We start from the raw sequence: 17,801 nt of genomic DNA, 5'->3' as shown, positions 1-17,801 counted from the left end.
AGATAGGGAGGGGTGTAGGGGCTGGAGGAGGTTACAGAGATAGGGAGGGGTGTAGGGGCTGGAGGAGGTTACAGAGATAGGGAGGGGTGTAGGGGCTGGAGGAGGTTACAGAGATAGGGAGGGTTGAGGGACTGGAGGAGGTTCAGAGATAGGGAGGGTTGAGGGACTGGAGGAGGTTACAGAGATAGGGAGGGTTGAGGGACTGGAGGTGGTTACAGAGATAGGGAGGGTTGAGGGGCTGGAGGAGGTTACAGAGATAGGGAGGGTTGAGGGGCTGGAGGAGGTTACAAAGATAGGGAGGGTTGAGGGGCTGGAGGCGGTTACAAGATAGGGAGGGTTGAGGGGCTGGAGGAGGTTACAGAGATAGGGAGGGGTGTAGGGACTGGAGGAGGTTACAGAGATAGGGAGGGGTGTAGGGGCTGGAGGAGGTTACAGAGATAGGGAGGGTTGAGGGGCTGGAGGAGGTTACAGAGATAGGGAAGGTTGAGGGGCTGGAGGAGGTTACAGAGATAGGGAGTGTTTTGGGGCTGGAGGAGGTTACAGAGATAGGGAGGGTTGAGGGGCTGGAGGAGGTTACAGAGATAGGGAGGGTTGAGGGGCTGGAGGCGGTTACAAGATAGGGAGGGTTGAGGGGCTGGAGGAGGTTACAGAGATAGGGAGGGGTGTAGGGACTGGAGGAGGTTACAGAGATAGGGAGGGGTGTAGGGGCTGGAGGAGGTTACAGAGATAGGGAGGGTTGAGGGGCTGGAGGAGGTTACAGAGATCGGGAGGGTTGAGGGGCTGGAGGAGGTTACAGAGATAGGGAGGGTTGAGGGGCTGGAGGAGGTTACAGAGATAGGGAGGGTTGAGGGGCTGGAGGAGGTTACAGTGATAGGGAGGGTTGAGGGGCTGGAGGAGGTTACGAGATAGGGAGGGTTGAGGGGCTGGAGGAGGTTACAAAGATAGGGAGGGTTGAGGGGCTGGAGGAGGTTACAGAGATAGTGAGGGTTGAGGGGCTGGAGGAGGTTATAGAGATAGGGAGGGTTGAGGGACTGGAGGAGGTTACGAGATAGAGAGGGTTGAGGGGCTGGAGGAGGTTACGGGATAGGGAGGGTTGAGGGGCTGGAGCAGGTTACAGAGATAGGGAGGGTTGAGGGGCTGGAGGAGGTTACAGCGATAGGAAGGGTTGAGGGGCTGGAGGAGGTTACGAGATAGGGAGGGTTGAGGGGCTGGAGGAGGTTACGGGATAGGGAGGGTTGAGGGGCTGGAGCAGGTTACAGAGATAGGGAGGGTTGAGGGGCTGGAGGAGGTTACAGAGATAGGGAGGGTTGAGGGGCTGGAGGAGGTTACAGAGATAGGGAGGGTTGAGGGGCTGGAGGAGGTTACAGAGATAGGGAGGGTTGAGGGGCTGGAGGAGGTTACGCGATAGGGAGGTGATAAACAGAAGAGTTTTTTGATTGACATTGAGCTGCTGATGTTATGTTGAGTTCTGGTGGTCTGATGTTGGATTCCTCTTGTCTCAGAATCATCAGGGAGTTTGGTTCTCCTGAGGGAGAGGGTCGAAGGGGGTTGGTAGGAGGGGGAATATCGAGGGGGGTCCCTACCTCTATAGAGAAGAGCTTATTTAAAGGACAGTAACCTTCACAATCGATACATCCCCATAATCCCTTTCTATAACCCCTTGGACAATCGCTCCCCGTTTCCCGCTCCCTCCCATGCTGTACATCACATTCTCCCTCTCCTCCCCGTTTCCCGCTCCCTCCCATGCTGTACATCACATTCTCCCTCTCCTCCCCGTTTCCCGCTCCCTCCCATGCTGTACATCACATTCTCCCTCTCCTCCCCGTTTCCCGCTCCCTCCCATGCTGTACATCACATTCTCCCTCTCCTCCCCATTTCCCACTCCCCCCCGTGTCGTACATCACATTCTCCCTCTCCTCCCCATTTCCCACTCCCCCCCGTGTCGTACATCACATTCTCCCTCTCCTCCCCATTTCCCACTCCCCCCGTGTCGTATATCACATTCTCCCTCTCCTCCCTGTTTTCCCTCCTCTCCCCATGTCCTGTCACCCCAATCCCCCCTCTCCGTCACCCATCTCGTCCTCTACCATATCCTCCCACTACCTGAAATGCGACAGGTTTGTTATTTTGGAGCTGGAAGCAGGAGAGGCGGGAATAAAGCTTACTCACTTTCTGCACAAATTGGACAGCACCCATTCCTGTTTATGATTTTTCCCTGTTGGATTAAACACACTTTGTTTGAGAAAAAGGAAGGTGTGGGATTATTTACAAATCATTTCAGAGTTATAACCGTATCGGTCAACCTCGAACTAGCCCAGAGAATAAATCTACTGGTTTAGACAATCCCTAACGATTATGGAAACTAGGGAAAGTATGTGTTAGTTTAAGCTCTCGAGCAAATTGCACATCTAAAACTATTGGTGGAATGAAGTGAAATTAAATTCACAAACAGAACAATGAGTGGGACGACTGACGTGAGATTGGGAACAGCTCACTGAGTGATAAATGGACATTTCTGACGTTGACACAATGGGAAATGTTACTCCTCAGAAAGGTATCTTGGTCAGAGAGCAAGTGGTTCGGTCACTGATTTACTGATTTTCAACAGAAACTTGACATCAAATTGTGGATTGGAGATGGCAGAGCAAATGTGCAGAGACATAAGATGATGGTTCACTGTGTAACGTACTTCAAAATGATTACTCACACTATTACTCACACTTATTCCCACGGCAATTTCACTCAACTGGAATTAAATTTCACTCTTCAGTGCAGTAGCTTTCAAAATGTCTTCGCCGTTTTTATAATACAAGCTGATACTTTGTTTAGCTGTTGATGCTGTGTTGGGGATGATGATGGTTTGCTCGAGATGTTGATGGTTTGTTGGGAGTGTTGATAGTATGTTGGGGAAGTTGATGGTGCGTTGGGGATGTTGATGGTGTGTTGGGGATGTTGATGGTGTGTTGGGGATGTTGATGGTGTGTTGGGGATGTTGATGGTGCGTTGGGGATGTTGATGGTGTGTTGGGGATGTTGATGGTGTGTTGGGGATGTTGATGGTGCGTTGGGGATGTTGATGGTGTGTTGGGGATGTTGATGGTGTGTTGGGGATGTTGATAGTGCGTTGGGGCTGTTGATGGTTTGTTGGGGATGTTGATGCTGTGTTCGGGATGTTGATGGTGTGTTGGGGATGTTGATGCTGTGTTCGGGATGTTGATGGTGTGTTGGGGATGTTGATGGTGTGTTGGGGATGTTGATGGTGTGTTGGGGATGTTGATGGTTTGTTGGAGATGTTGATGGTGAGTTGGGGATGTTGATGGTGTGTTGGGGATGTTGATGGTGCGTTGGGGATGTTGATGGTTTCCTTGGGATGTTGATAGTGCGTTGGGGATGTTGATGGTGTGTTGGGAATGCTGATGCTGTGTTGGGGATGCTGATGCTGTGTTGGGGATGTTGATGGTGTGTTGGGGATGTTGATGGTGTGTTGGGGATGTTGATGGTGTGTTGGGGATGTTGATGCTGTGTTCGGGATGTTGATGGTGTGTTGGGATGTTGATGGTGTGTTGGGGATGTTGATGCTGTGTTGGGGATGTTGATGCTGTGTTGGGGATGTTGATGGTGTGTTGGGGATGTTGATGGTGTGTTGGGGATGTTGATGGTGTGTTGGGGATGTTGATGCTGTGTTCGGGATGTTGATGGTGTGTTGGGATGTTGATGCTGTGTTGGGGATGTTGATGCTGTGTTCGGGATGTTGATGGTTTGTTGGGGATGTTGATGCTGTGTTCGGGATGTTGATGGTGTGTTGGGGATGTTGATGCTGTGTTCGGGATGTTGATGGTGTGTTGGGGATGTTGATGGTGTGTTGGGGATGCTGATGCTGTGTTGGGGATGCTGATGCTGTGTTCGGGATGTTGATGGTGTGTTGGGGATGTTGATGGTGTGTTGGGGATGTTGATGGTGTGTTGGGGATGTTGATGATGTTTTGGTGACGTTGATGGTGTCCTGGGGATGTTGATAGTGCGTTGGGGATGTTGATGGTGTGTTGGGGATGTTGATGGTGTGTTGGGGATGTTGATGGTGTGTTGGGGATGTTGATGGTGTGTTGGGGATGTTGATAGTGCGTTGGGGCTGTTGATGGTTTGTTGGGGATGTTGATGCTGTGTTCGGGATGTTGATGGTGTGTTGGGGATGTTGATGCTGTGTTCGGGATGTTGATGGTGTGTTGGGGATGTTGATGGTGCGTTGGGGATGTTGATGGTGTGTTGGGGATGTTGATGGTGTGTTGGGGATGTTGATGCTGTGTTCGGGATGTTGATGGTGTGTTGGGGATGTTGATGCTGTGTTCGGGATGTTGATGGTGTGTTGGGGATGTTGATGGTTTGTTGGGGATGTTGATGGTGTGTTGGGGATGTTGATGCTGTGTTCGGGATGTTGATGGTGCGTTGGGGATGTTGATGGTGTGTTCGGGATGTTGATGGTGTGTTGGGGATGTTGATGCTGTGTTGGGGATGTTGATGGTTTGTTGGGGATGTTGATGGTGTGTTGGGGATGTTGATGCTGTGTTCGGGATGTTGATGGTGTGTTGGGGATGTTGATGGTTTGTTGGGGATGTTGATGGTGTGTTGGGGATGTTGATGCTGTGTTCGGGATGTTGATGGTGCGTTGGGGATGTTGATGGTGTGTTCGGGATGTTGATGGTGTGTTGGGGATGTTGATGCTGTGTTGGGGATGTTGATGGTTTGTTGGGGATGTTGATGGTGTGTTGGGGATGTTGATGCTGTGTTGGGGATGTTGATGGTGTGTTGGGAATGCTGATGCTGTGTTGGGGATGTTGATGCTGTGTTGGGGATGTTGATGGTTTGTTGGGGATGTTGATGCTGTGTTGGGGATGTTGATGGTTTGTTGGGGATGTTGATGGTGTGTTGGGGATGTTGATGCTGTGTTCGGGATGTTGATGGTGCGTTGGGGATGTTGATGGTGTGTTGGGGGTGTTGATGCTGTGTTGGGATGTTGATGCTGTGTTGGGGATGTTGATGCTGTGTTGGGGATGTTGATGCTGTGTTCGGGATGTTGATGGTGTGTTGGGGATGTTGATGCTGTGTTCGGGATGTTGATGGTGTGTTGGGGATGTTGATGGTTTGTTGGGGATGTTGATGGTGTGTTGGGGATGTTGATGGTTTGTTGGAGATGTTGATGGTGAGTTGGGGATGTTGATGGTGTGTTGGGGATGTTGATGGTGCGTTGGGGATGTTGATGGTTTGTTGGGGATGTTGATGGTTTCCTTGGGATGTTGATAGTGCGTTGGGGATGTTGATGGTGTGTTGGGAATGCTGATGCTGTGTTGGGGATGCTGATGCTGTGTTCGGGATGTTGATGGTGTGTTGGGGATGTTGATGGTGTGTTGGGGATGTTGATGCTGTGTTCGGGATGTTGATGGTGTGTTGGGGATGTTGATGGTGTGTTGGGGATGTTGATGCTGTGTTCGGGATGTTGATGGTGTGTTGGGGATGTTGATGCTGTGTTCGGGATGTTGATGCTGTGTTCGGGATGTTGATGGTGTGTTGGGGATGTTGATGGTGTGTTGGGGGTGTTGATGGTGTGTTGGGGATGTTGATGCTGTGTTCGGGATGTTGATGGTGTGTTGGGGATGTTGATGCTGTGTTCGGGATGTTGATGGTGTGTTGGGGATGTTGATGCTGTGTTCGGGATGTTGATGCTGTGTTCGGGATGTTGATGGTGTGTTGGGGATGTTGATGGTGTGTTGGGGGTGTTGATGGTGTGTTGGGGATGTTGATGCTGTGTTGGGGATGTTGATGCTGTGTTGGGGGTGTTGATGGTGTGTTGGGGATGCTGATGCTGTGTTGGGGATGTTGATGCTGTGTTCGGGATGTTGATGGTGTGTTGGGGATGTTGATGCTGTGTTCGGGATGTTGATGGTGTGTTGGGGATGTTGATGGTTTGTTGGGGATGTTGATGGTGTGTTGGGATGTTGATGGTGTGTTGGGATGTTGATGGTGTGTTCGGGATGTTGATGGTGTGTTGGGGATGTTGATGGTGTGTTGGGGATGTTGATGCTGTGTTGGGGATGTTGATGCTGTGTTGGGATGTTGATGGTGTGTTGGGGATGTTGATGGTGTGTTGGGAATGCTGATGCTGTGTTGGGGATGTTGATGCTGTGTTGGGGATGTTGATGGTGTGTTGGGATGTTGATGCTGTGTTCGGGATGTTGATGGTGTGTTGGGGATGTTGATGGTGTGTTGGGGATGTTGATGGTTTGTTGGGATGTTGATGGTGTGTTCGGGATGTTGATGGTGTGTTCGGGATGTTGATGGTGTGTTGGGGATGTTGATGCTGTGTTGGGGATGTTGATGCTGTGTTCGGGATGTTGATAGTGCGTTGGGGCTGTTGATGCTGTGTTCGGGATGTTGATGGTGTGTTGGGGATGTTGATGGTGTGTTGGGGATGTTGATGCTGTGTTCGGGATGTTGATGGTGTGTTGGGGATGTTGATGCTGTGTTCGGGATGTTGATGCTGTGTTCGGGATGTTGATGGTGTGTTGGGGATGTTGATGGTGTGTTGGGGGTGTTGATGGTGTGTTGGGGATGTTGATGCTGTGTTGGGGGTGTTGATGGTGTGTTGGGGATGCTGATGCTGTGTTGGGGATGTTGATGCTGTGTTCGGGATGTTGATGGTGTGTTGGGGATGTTGATGCTGTGTTCGGGATGTTGATGGTGTGTTGGGGATGTTGATGGTTTGTTGGGGATGTTGATGGTGTGTTGGGGATGTTGATGGTTTGTTGGAGATGTTGATGGTGAGTTGGGGATGTTGATGGTGTGTTGGGGATGTTGATGGTGCGTTGGGGATGTTGATGGTTTGTTGGGGATGTTGATGGTTTCCTTGGGATGTTGATAGTGCGTTGGGGATGTTGATGGTGTGTTGGGAATGCTGATGCTGTGTTGGGGATGCTGATGCTGTGTTGGGGATGTTGATGCTGTGTTGGGGATGTTGATGCTGTGTTGGGAATGCTGATGCTGTGTTGGGGATGTTGATGCTGTGTTGGGGATGTTGATGCTGTGTTGGGGATGTTGATGGTGTGTTGGGATGTTGATGGTGTGTTGGGGATGTTGATGGTGTGTTGGGGATGTTGATGGTGTGTTGGGGATGTTGATGGTGTGTTGGGATGTTGATGGTGTGTTGGGGATGTTGATGCTGTGTTGGGGATGTTGATGCTGTGTTGGGGATGTTGATGCTGTGTTCGGGATGTTGATGGTGTGTTGGGGATGTTGATGCTGTGTTCGGGATGTTGATGGTGTGTTGGGATGTTGATGGTGTGTTGGGGATGTTGATGCTGTGTTGGGGATGTTGATGCTGTGTTGGGGATGTTGATGGTGTGTTGGGATGTTGATGGTGTGTTCGGGATGTTGATGCTGTGTTCGGGATGTTGATGGTGTGTTGGGGATGTTGATGCTGTGTTCGGGATGTTGATGGTGTGTTGGGATGTTGATGGTGTGTTGGGGATGTTGATGCTGTGTTGGGGATGTTGATGCTGTGTTGGGGATGTTGATGGTGTGTTGGGGATGTTGATGCTGTGTTGGGGATGTTGATGGTGTGTTGGGGATGTTGATGCTGTGTTCGGGATGTTGATGGTGTGTTGGGGATGTTGATGGTGTGTTGGGGATGTTGATGGTTTGTTGGGATGTTGATGGTGTGTTCGGGATGTTGATGGTGTGTTGGGATGTTGATGGTGTGTTGGGGATGTTGATGCTGTGTTCGGGATGTTGATGGTGTGTTGGGGATGTTGATGCTGTGTTCGGGATGTTGATGCTGTGTTCGGGATGTTGATGGTGTGTTGGGGATGTTGATGCTGTGTTCGGGATGTTGATGGTGTGTTGGGATGTTGATGTTTTTTTAAGGATGTTGATGGTTTGCTCGGGATGTTGATGGTGTGTTGGGGATGTTGAAAGTTTGTTGGGGATGTTGATCGTTTGTTGGGGATGTTGATGGTTTGTTGGGGATGTTGATGGTGAGTTGGGGATGTTGATGGTGAGTGGGGGATGTTGATGGTTTGTTGGGGGATGTTGATGGTAAGTGGGGGATGTTGATGGTTTGTTGGGGATGTTGATGGTTTGTTGGGGATGTTGATGGTGAGTTGGGGATGTTGATGGTGAGTGGGGGTTGTTGATGGTGAGTGGTGGATGTTGATGGTGAGTGGGGGATGTTGATGGTGAGTGGGGGATGTTGATGGTTTGTAGGGGATGTTGATGGTTTGTTGGGGATGTTGGTGGTGAGTGGGGGATGTTGATGGTGAGTGGGGGATGTTGATGGTGTGTTGGGGATGTTGATGGTGTATTGGGGATGTTGATGGTTTGTTGGGGATGTTGATGGTTTGTTGGGGATGTTGATGGTGAGTGGGGAATGTTGATGGTTTGTTGGGGATGTTGATGGTTTGTTGGGGATGTTGATGGTGAGTGGGGGATGTTGAAGGTGAGTGGGGGATGTTGATGGTTTGTTGGGGATGTTGATGGTTTGTTGGGGATGTTGATGGTGAGTGGGGGATGTTGATGGTTTGTTGGGGATGTTGATGGTGAGTGGGGGATGTTGATGGTTTGTTGGGGATGTTGATGGTGAGTGGGGGATGTTGATAGCGTGTTGGGGATGTTGATGGTGTGTTGGGGATGTTGATGGTTTGTTGGGGATGTTGATGGTTTGTTGGGCATGTTGACGGTGAGTGGGGGATGTTGATGGTTTGTTGGGGATGTTGATGGTTTGTTGGGGATGTTGATGGTTTGTTGGGGGGTGTTGATGGTTTGTTGGGGGGTGTTGATGGTTTGCTCGGGATGTTGATGGTTTGTTGGGGGGTGTTGATGGTTTGTTGGGGCTGTTGATGGTGAGTGGGGGATGTTGATGGTGAGTGGGGGATGTTGATGGTTTGTTGGGGATGTTGATGGTTTGTTGGGGGATGTTGATGGTAAGTGGGGGATGTTGATGGTTTGTTGGGGATGTTGATGGTGAGTGGGGGATGTTGATGGTTTGTTGGGGATGTTGATGGTGAGTGGGGGATGTTGATGGTTTGTTGGGGATGTTGATGGTAAGTGGGGGATGTTGATGGTTTGTTGGGGATGTTGATGGTGAGTGGGGGATGTTGATGGTGAGTGGGGGATGTTGATGGTTTGTTGGGGATGTTGATGGTTTGTTGGAGATGTTGATGGTTTGCTCGGGATGTTGATGGTTTGTTGGGGGGTGTTGATGGTTTGTTGGGGGTGTTGATGGTTTGTTGGGGGGTGTTGATGGTTTGTTGGGGGGTGTTGATGGTTTGTTGGGGGTGTTGATGGTTTGTTGGGGGTGTTGATGGTTTGTTGGGGGTGTTGATGGTTTGTTGGGGGGGGGGGTTGATGGTTTGTTGGGGGTGTTGATGGTTTGTTGGGGGGTGTTGATGGTTTGTTGGGGGGTGTTGATGGTTTGTTGGGGGGTGTTGATGGTTTGCTCGGGATGTTGATGGTTTGTTGGGGGGTGTTGATGGTTTGTTGGGGGTGTTGATGGTTTGTTGGGGGGTGTTGATGGTTTGTTGGGGGTGTTGATGGTTTGTTGGGGGGGGTTGATGGTTTGTTGGGGGGTGTTGATGGTTTGTTGGGGGGTGTTGATGGTTTGTTGGGGGTGTTGATGGTTTGTTGGGGGGGGTTGATGGTTTGTTGGGGGGTGTTGATGGTTTGTTGGGGGGTGTTGATGGTTTGTTGGGGGGTGTTGATGGTTTGCTCGGGATGTTGATGGTTTGTTGGGGGGTGTTGATGGTTTGTTGGGGGTGTTGATGGTTTGTTGGGGGGTGTTGATGGTTTGTTGGGGGTGTTGATGGTTTGTTGGGGGGGGTTGATGGTTTGTTGGGGGGTGTTGATGGTTTGTTGGGGGGTGTTGATGGTTTGTTGGGGGTGTTGATGGACCTGCTCCTCACGTGTGCTGCAAACACTTATTTTTGATCTCAGAGGAATTAGCTGTAACTGCTGAAGGTCGACTGCATGGGTCAGTCCACCCGGCCTGGTGGCGCTGAGAGGGAGCTTGGGCACTGCCCTACGTCACTGAACCGTCCCCAGGAATATCCTCGACCTGGGTGCATGGGTCTGATACGTGTAAAGCTGCACTAAACTCACCGCAGGACAACTCGAAATTGGCGTGCATTCCTTCCTCCAACATTCTGTCACCCCCTTCCTACAGGTACAGAGTGAGCAGTTAATGGCCGTCCACATTTCCCCTTCCTAAGGAGAGTTCAGAACAGATGTATTGGGTGATTTGTACTCCGCTGAAGAACATTACAGCCACTCTCCCATTCTGGGAATTACTGACACAACAACAGTTTGAGCAATTTGAAACCTCAGACCCTCTCCGAGTGCCCATGTGGACAAGTGAACATCCCCCCCCCCCCCCCATCACTCCTGTTCCTGCCAGGGGTTCAGGGGCCAGGCCTGGATGAGGATTAGGATCAGAGCTGAGTTACGGTAAAGGTCTGTTTTAGGGTTCGGGTCCAGATTGGGCTTGGACCTGGGTCATGGCAAGGGACTGGGTAACGGTATCAGGGTCATAGAACATAGACCATTGAACGATACAGCGCAGTACAGGCCCTTCGGCCCACAATGTTGCACCGACATGGGAAGTCAAAAAACAAAAGCCATCTAACCTACACTATGCCATTATCATCCATATGCTTATCCAATAAACTTTTAAATGCCCTCAATGTTGGCGAGTTCACTACTGTTGCGGGTAGGGCATTCCACGGTCTCACTACTCTTTGCGTAAAGAACCTACCTCTGACCTCTGTCCTATATCTATTACCCATCAGTTTAAGGCTATGTCCCCTCATGCCAGCCATTTCCATCCGCGGGAGAAGGCTCTCACTGTCCACCCTATCTAACCCGCTGATCATTTTGTATGCCTCAATTAAGTCTCCTCTTAACCTTTTTCTCTCTAACGAAAACAACCTCAAGTCCATCAGCCTTTCCTCATAAGATTTTCCCTCCATACCAGGCAACATCCTGGTAAATCTCCTCTGCACCCGCTCCAAAGCTTCCACGTCCTTCCTATAATGCGGTGACCAGAACTGTACGCAATACTCCAAATGCGGCCGTACCAGAGTTTTGACCAGCTGCAACATGACCTCCTGACTCCGGAACTCAATCCCTCTACCAATAAAGGCCAACACTCCATAGGCCTTCTTCACTACCCTATCAACCTGGGTGGCAACTTTCAGGGATCTATGTACATGGACACCTAGATCCCTCTGCTCATCCACACTTCCAAGAACTTTACCATTAGCCAAATATTCCGCATTCCTGTTATTCCTTCCAAAGTGAATCACCTCACACTTCTCTACATTAAACTCCATTTGCCACCTCTCAGCCCAGCTCTGCAGCTTATCGATGTCCCTCTGTAACCTGTTACATCCTTCCGCACTGTCGACAACACCACCGACTTTAGTGTCGTCTGCAAATTTACTCACCCACCCTTCTGCGCCCTCCTCTAGGTCATTGATAAAAATGACAAACAGCAACGGCCCCAGAACAGATGCTTGTGGTACGCCACATGTAACTGAACTCCATTCTGAACATTTCCCATCAACGACCACCCTCTGTCTTCTTTCAGCTAGCCAATTTCTGATCCACATCTCTAAATCACCCTCAATCCCCAGCCTCCGTATTTTCTGCAATAGCCTACCGTGGGGAACCTTATCAAACGCTTTACTGAAATCCATATACACCACATCAACTGCTCTACCCTCGTCTACCTGTTCAGTCACCTTCTCAAATAACTCAATAAGGTTTGTGAGGCATGACCTACCCTTCACAAAGCCATGCTGACTATCCCTAATCATATTATTCCTATCTAGATGATTATAAATCTTGTCTCTTATAATCCCCTCCAAGACTTTACCGACAACAGACGTGAGGCTCACCGGTCTATAGTTGACGGGGTTGTCTCTACTCCCCTTCTTGAACAAAGGGACCACATTTGCTATCCTCCAGTCCTCTGGCACTATTCGTGTAGCCAATGATGACATAAAAATCAAAGCCAAAGGCCCAGCAATCTCTTCCCTGGCTTCCCAGAGAATCCTAGGATAAATCCCATCAGGCCCCGGGGACTTATCTATTTTCAGCCTGCCCAGAATTGCCAACACCTCTTTCCTACGTACCTCAATGCCATCTATTCTAATAGCCTGGGTCTCAGCATTCTCCTCCACAACATTATCTTTTTCCTGAGTGAATACTGACGAAAAATATTCATTTAGTATCTCGCCCATCTCTTCAGACTCCACACACAACTTCCCATCCCTGTCCTTGACTGGTCCTACTCTTTCCCTAGTCATTCGCTTATTCCTGACATACCTATAGAAAGCTTTTGGGTTTTCCTTGATCCTACCTGCCAAATACTTCTCATGTCCCCTCCTTGCTCGTCTTAGCTCTCTCTTTAGATCCTTCCTCGCTACCTTTAACTATCAATCACCCCAACTGAAACTTCACTCCTCATCTTCACATAGGCCTCCTTCTTCCTCTTGACAAGAGATTCCACTTCTTTGGTAAACCACGGTTCCCTCGCTCAACGCCTTCCTCCCTGCCTGACCAGTACGTACTTATCAAGAACACGCAGTAGCTGTTCCTTAAACCAGCTCCACATATCCAGTGTGCCCAATACTTGCAGCCTACTTCTCCAACCTATCCCCCCCAAGTCATGTCTAGTGGCATCATAATTGCCCTTCCCCCAGCTATAACTCTTGCCCTGCGGGGTATACTTATCCGTTTCCATCACTAACGTAAACATCACCGAATTGTGGTCACTGTCCCCAAAGTGCTCACCTACCTCCAAATCTAACACCTGGCCTGGTTCATTACCCAAAACCAAATCCAAAGTGGCCTCGCCTCTTGTTGGCCTGTCAACATATTGTGTCAGGAAACCCTCCTGCACACATTGTACAAAAAACGACCCATCTAATGTACTCGAACTATATCTTTTCCAGTCAATATTTGGAAAGTTAAAGTCTCCCATAATAACTACCCTGTTACTTTCGCTCTTATCCAGGATCATCCTCGCCATCCTTTCCTCTACATTCCTAGAACTATTTGGAGGCCTATAGAAGACTCCCTACAGGGTGACCTCTCCTTTCATGTTTCTAACCTCAGCCCATACTACCTCGGAAGATGAGTCCCCATCTAGCATCCTCTCCGCCACCGTAATACTGCTCTTGACTAGCAGCGCCACACCTCCCCCTCTTTTGCCTCCTTCTCTGAGCTTACTAAAACACCTGAACCCCGGAACCTGCAACATCCATTCCTGTCCCTGCTCTATCCATGTCTCCGAAATGGCCACAACATCGAAGTCCCAGGTACCAACCCATGCTGCCAGTTCCCCTACCTTGTTTCGTATACTCCTGGCATTGAAGTAGACACACTTCAAACCACCTACCTGAACACTGGCCCCCTCCTGCGAAGTCAATTCTGTGCTCCTGACCTCTATACTCTCATTCTCCCTTACCCTAAAACTACAATCCAGGTTCCCATGCCCCTGCTGCATCTTATTTAATGTTCCGTGACACACAGCCTGCACCCCCTTGCAGCGAGAAAGAGGAAGAATGTGGCAGTATTGGGCTGGAGAATTCTGGGCCACATTTGCCGTTTTATGTATTCTCCCCATGGGATAGTTTGTTGCTGAATAGCCTCTCCTGATGTCCGCAACAGGACTCAAATCAAAATCCAGCTCGTGGCCCAGGACTGGACCACAGAGGGTTCAGCGCCTCCTCCTCCGAGGCCTGGAAATAGTGAGTATGTAGGTTACCGCACACTAAGGCCTCCCCAGACTAATGCCAATGGTCGGCACCTCATTCCTAACCCAGGGATTTAAAAAAAAAATACATTTAGAGTATCCAATTCAATTTTTCCATTTAAGGGGCAATTTAGCGTGGCCAATCTACCTACCCTGCACATCTTTGGGTTGTGGGGGTGAGACCCACGCAGGCACGGGGAGAATGTGCAAACTCCACACGGACAGTGACCCAGAGCCGGGATCGAACCTGGGACCTCGGCACCGTGAGGCAGGAGTGCTAACCACTGCGCCGCCCGCAACCCAGGGATTTGTAACGGTAGCGGTCTCAGGGTTAACGGCCGACAGAGCAGGACATTCGGACAGTTGATTGTCCAGATTTCACCCACAACCAATCATCCAAATCTGTGCTCTGAGGAACAGGGGCTGTATAATATTCCCGGGAAACACCAGGGGGAGCAGGTAATCTCTACTTTCATCCGGGTAATGAGTGAATTGACAGACCGCAGACATCCTGCCCTGTCGTCATGCTACAAACCCTGTAAATCCTGTTGCCAACACGACAGATTTTGAGGTTATCGATTGAGATATAAGAGAGACATTCTTCACAGCACTTTGCTCTCCCCCAACATGTCCCAGGTAATGAACAACTTTTCCGGCAAATCACAGTGGAATCCTGTAATTAAAAAGACATTTCTTCAACAAGTTCACCTTTTAAGAGATTCACTGACACAACTTGTCCCAGGGAACATTAGGGTTAGGGAATGTTAGGGTTAGAGTAAGGGCTAAGGAACATTAGGGCTCGGGACCATTAGGGTTATGGTTAGGGCTAGGGTATTTTCACGGTCAGGGTTAGGGTTCGGGTATGAGTCAACATTCTTCATTTGAAAAAGGAGTTTTTGTTATATTTACATTTTAAATTAAAATAGCAACTGCTACATTGTCTCCGCAATCTGGGAGAGATTTGAGCATTCTTGGGATCAATGTTACATCCAAACTTTCATCAGCAATACAGAAGCATTTTAATTTCAGCTCCCGGAGTCTCACTCCCGATCCCGACACCCGGAGTCTCACTCCCGATCCCGACACCCGGAGTCTCACTCCCGATCCCGACACCCGGAGTCTCACTCCTGATCTCGACTCCCGGAGTCTCACTCCGGATCCCGACACCCGGAGTCTCACTCTCGACCCTAACACCGGAGTCTCACTCCCGACCCCAACACCCGTAGTCTCACTCCCGACTCCCGGAGTCTCACTCACGATCCCGACTCCCAGAGTCTCACTCCCGATCCCGACTCCCGGAGTCTCATTCCCAATCCCGACTCCCGGAGTCTCACTCCCGATCCCGACTCCTGGAGTCTCACTCCCGATCCCGACTCCCGTAGTCTCAATCCCGATCCCGACTCCCGGAGTCTCACTCCCTGATCCCAACTCCCCAAATCTCACTCCATGATCCGAGTGTCCAAATTTGTCCATGACCCGACTCCCAGAGTCTCTCCCCGGATCCCAGCTGCCGGAGTTGGATTTTCCTGTGTGTTTCGGGATCCCGGGATTGAAACCAGACGGAGCTGTTAGCAGAATCAGCTTGGCAATCTCTCTGAAGGAGATCTCCTGATTGGCTGCCATGCCGCAGCCTCTCGATGCTGCAGTTCGATTGGAGCAGAAGGATCTGGAACTCTGCCCATCCCGTCGGGAGTGGGAGGGGCTGATGCGGCAGATAGGAAACCCCGAGGATACCTCAACATGGAGACATGATAAAAAACATGAAACTCTGAGGGGAATAGTCACTAAGCCCTTGTGAAAGGAGGGGAAACCCCTCCAACTGAAAGCTTCAGGCTTTACACGTGACCTTTGCCATCTGTGACCTTTGCTGTCTGTGACCTTTGCTGTCTGTGGCCTTTGCTGTCTGTGGCCTTTGCTGTCTGTGGCCTTTGCTGTCTGTGGCCTTTGCTGTCTGTGGCCTTGTCATTGGACTGGACTCCAGCCGCGATGCAGAGAAACTGCCTCCATCAAGCTTGTGGATTGTAGTTGGCATAGTCCCAGATGACCGTAGGCTGCTTTCCCCTTTGAGGGGGAGAGCTGATTGGTGGTGATTTAACCTGAGGGTCACCACACCTCAGGCGAGGGGCAAGGTTGAGAAGGCTCATGGATAACCTCAGCCGGTACGGGAATTGAACCCTCGCTGCTGGTCTCGCTCTGCATCACCAACCAGCTCTCCAGCCAACTGAGCTAAACCGGCCTCAACCATCTGACCCTCCTGTCACCCCCCCCCCCCTCCCCCACCCCCCTCCCCCACCCCTACCCCCACCCCCCGCGCAATCTAATTCCCAACCTGGTAAATTTTCCCAGTGGCAGAAATGTGTTGCGGAGCCACCCCTCGCTCCCCCTCCCACCTCTATCTACCCCCCCCCCCCCCCATCCTGGGTCCAATCCCACCCAGTGGGGCAAATTCAGACCCTGGTCTCTCGCTCCCTGAACCATTCCCATTGTCACTCCCACTGGCCCTGACTCCAGCATCAGAATCACTTGTCTTGATCAGCAGTTGACTAACTCTGTAGCTTGTGGGGGTTAGAAAGTTAAAGTGTTACACGTACCTCACACACACACACGGTGCAGTTATCCAGCGAGAACACAGCCCCGTGTTCATAAACCTCACTGTGGAACAAGCAGCTCCCAGCTGTCAGGTCAAACACTCGGCGCTGACCTGCAAACAAGGCGTCATGTGACAGCAGAACCTTCCAGAAATATGGATGGATATTAAACTGTATCATCCTTGTCCAGAGTGTCATGTGAGAGAACCTTTAAGAAATGAGTGCTTATAAATGGGTGTGTATATAAATATCTGTAGTGAGCATACCTTTAAGAAATGGGTGTTTACTACTGCAGTGATGTCAGAGTGTGGGTGGAGCTGGGCTGTCTGTCAGCTTTTTACTTTTGTTTTTGAGCAGGCTGCAGGGTGTGTTTTAGTTTCGTTTTCAGTGTTGGAGCTGAAGCCAGACAGAGCAGGTGCACTGCTGTTCTCTCTGCCATCAAAAGACTATCTCTTGATCATTTGGTGAATTCAGAATTATAAATGTTCTCAGTAGTGAATGTAAACCTAATGTGTTTCTGGTAAAAGGTGTTTTTACGTCGTATGGATGTTAAAAGAAAAGCTTAAAGGTTTACTTAGTGTCGTATTCTTTGGGGATTGTATTTGAATTGATGGTTACTGAGATGTTCACTGTATGTTTTAAAAAGGTTAACTTGAGTTCATAGAATAAACATTGTTTTGCTTTAAAAATACTTTTCCATTTCTGCTGTCCCACACCTGTAGAGTGGGCCGTGTGCTCCCCATACCCACAATCTAGTAAAAGTTGTGGGTCAGGTGAACTCCATGATGCACTTTGGGGTTCTCTAAACCCTGGCCCATAACAAGAGAGCAAGAATCTAATAACAGTCGTTACATCAACTGTACATCACAGAAACCGGCCATTCGGCCCCACTGCTCCGTGCTGGCATTTCTGCTCCACACGAGCCTCCTCCTACCCCCCTCTTCAGCTGATCAATCCCATATCCCTCTATCCCTCTTGTGTTTATCCAGCTTTCTCTTAAACTGATCTCTCATGTCACCGCGAACACTCCCTGTGATAACATTCTCGCCACACTCTGGGTGTAGGCGTTTTTCCTCCGAATTCCCCATTGGGTGACTGTCTTATATTCATGGCCCCTCACTCTGACCTTCCTCACAAATGGGAACATGTTCTTTACATCGATCCTTTCAAACCCCTTCATCAATTTAATGAGGGCTATTAGGTCACCCTTTTCTAGAAAGCAGAGCTGCCGTCATTCCTGATCATTATTGTCCATTCTGTCCATCAAGAGCCACATCTAAAATTAACCATCAGAATAACCCATAGGGTTCAGGACGATGGACTGAGTACGATTGGATGACACAGGAGCCTCTCTGTAAATGCTCCCCATTCAGCCGAGAAAAGTGATTTGTGTGGTTCAGGCAAATGAATTTAC

The 17,801-nt window shown here is 49.9% G+C and overlaps 1 protein-coding gene across 1 annotated transcript in view; it reads right to left on the bottom strand.

The window, feature by feature from the left end:
• bmper (BMP binding endothelial regulator) overlaps positions 1-17,801 on the bottom strand; it is a 191,573-nt gene that overhangs the window by 63,267 nt on the left and 110,505 nt on the right. Inside the window, exons 7-10 of the mRNA XM_072468655.1 lie at positions 16,391-16,531; positions 14,335-14,472; positions 10,142-10,246; positions 2,170-2,215 (exon numbers count right to left, since the gene is read on the bottom strand). Of these exons, the coding sequence (XP_072324756.1) occupies positions 2,170-2,215; positions 10,142-10,246; positions 14,335-14,472; positions 16,391-16,531 (430 nt within the window). The remainder of the gene's footprint in view (positions 1-2,169; positions 2,216-10,141; positions 10,247-14,334; positions 14,473-16,390; positions 16,532-17,801) is intronic.

This window comes from Scyliorhinus torazame, chromosome 11 (assembly GCF_047496885.1).
Source record: "Scyliorhinus torazame isolate Kashiwa2021f chromosome 11, sScyTor2.1, whole genome shotgun sequence".
Classification (NCBI taxonomy): Eukaryota; Metazoa; Chordata; class Chondrichthyes; order Carcharhiniformes; family Scyliorhinidae; genus Scyliorhinus; species Scyliorhinus torazame.
This window is presented reverse-complemented; position numbering and strand designations above follow the sequence as displayed.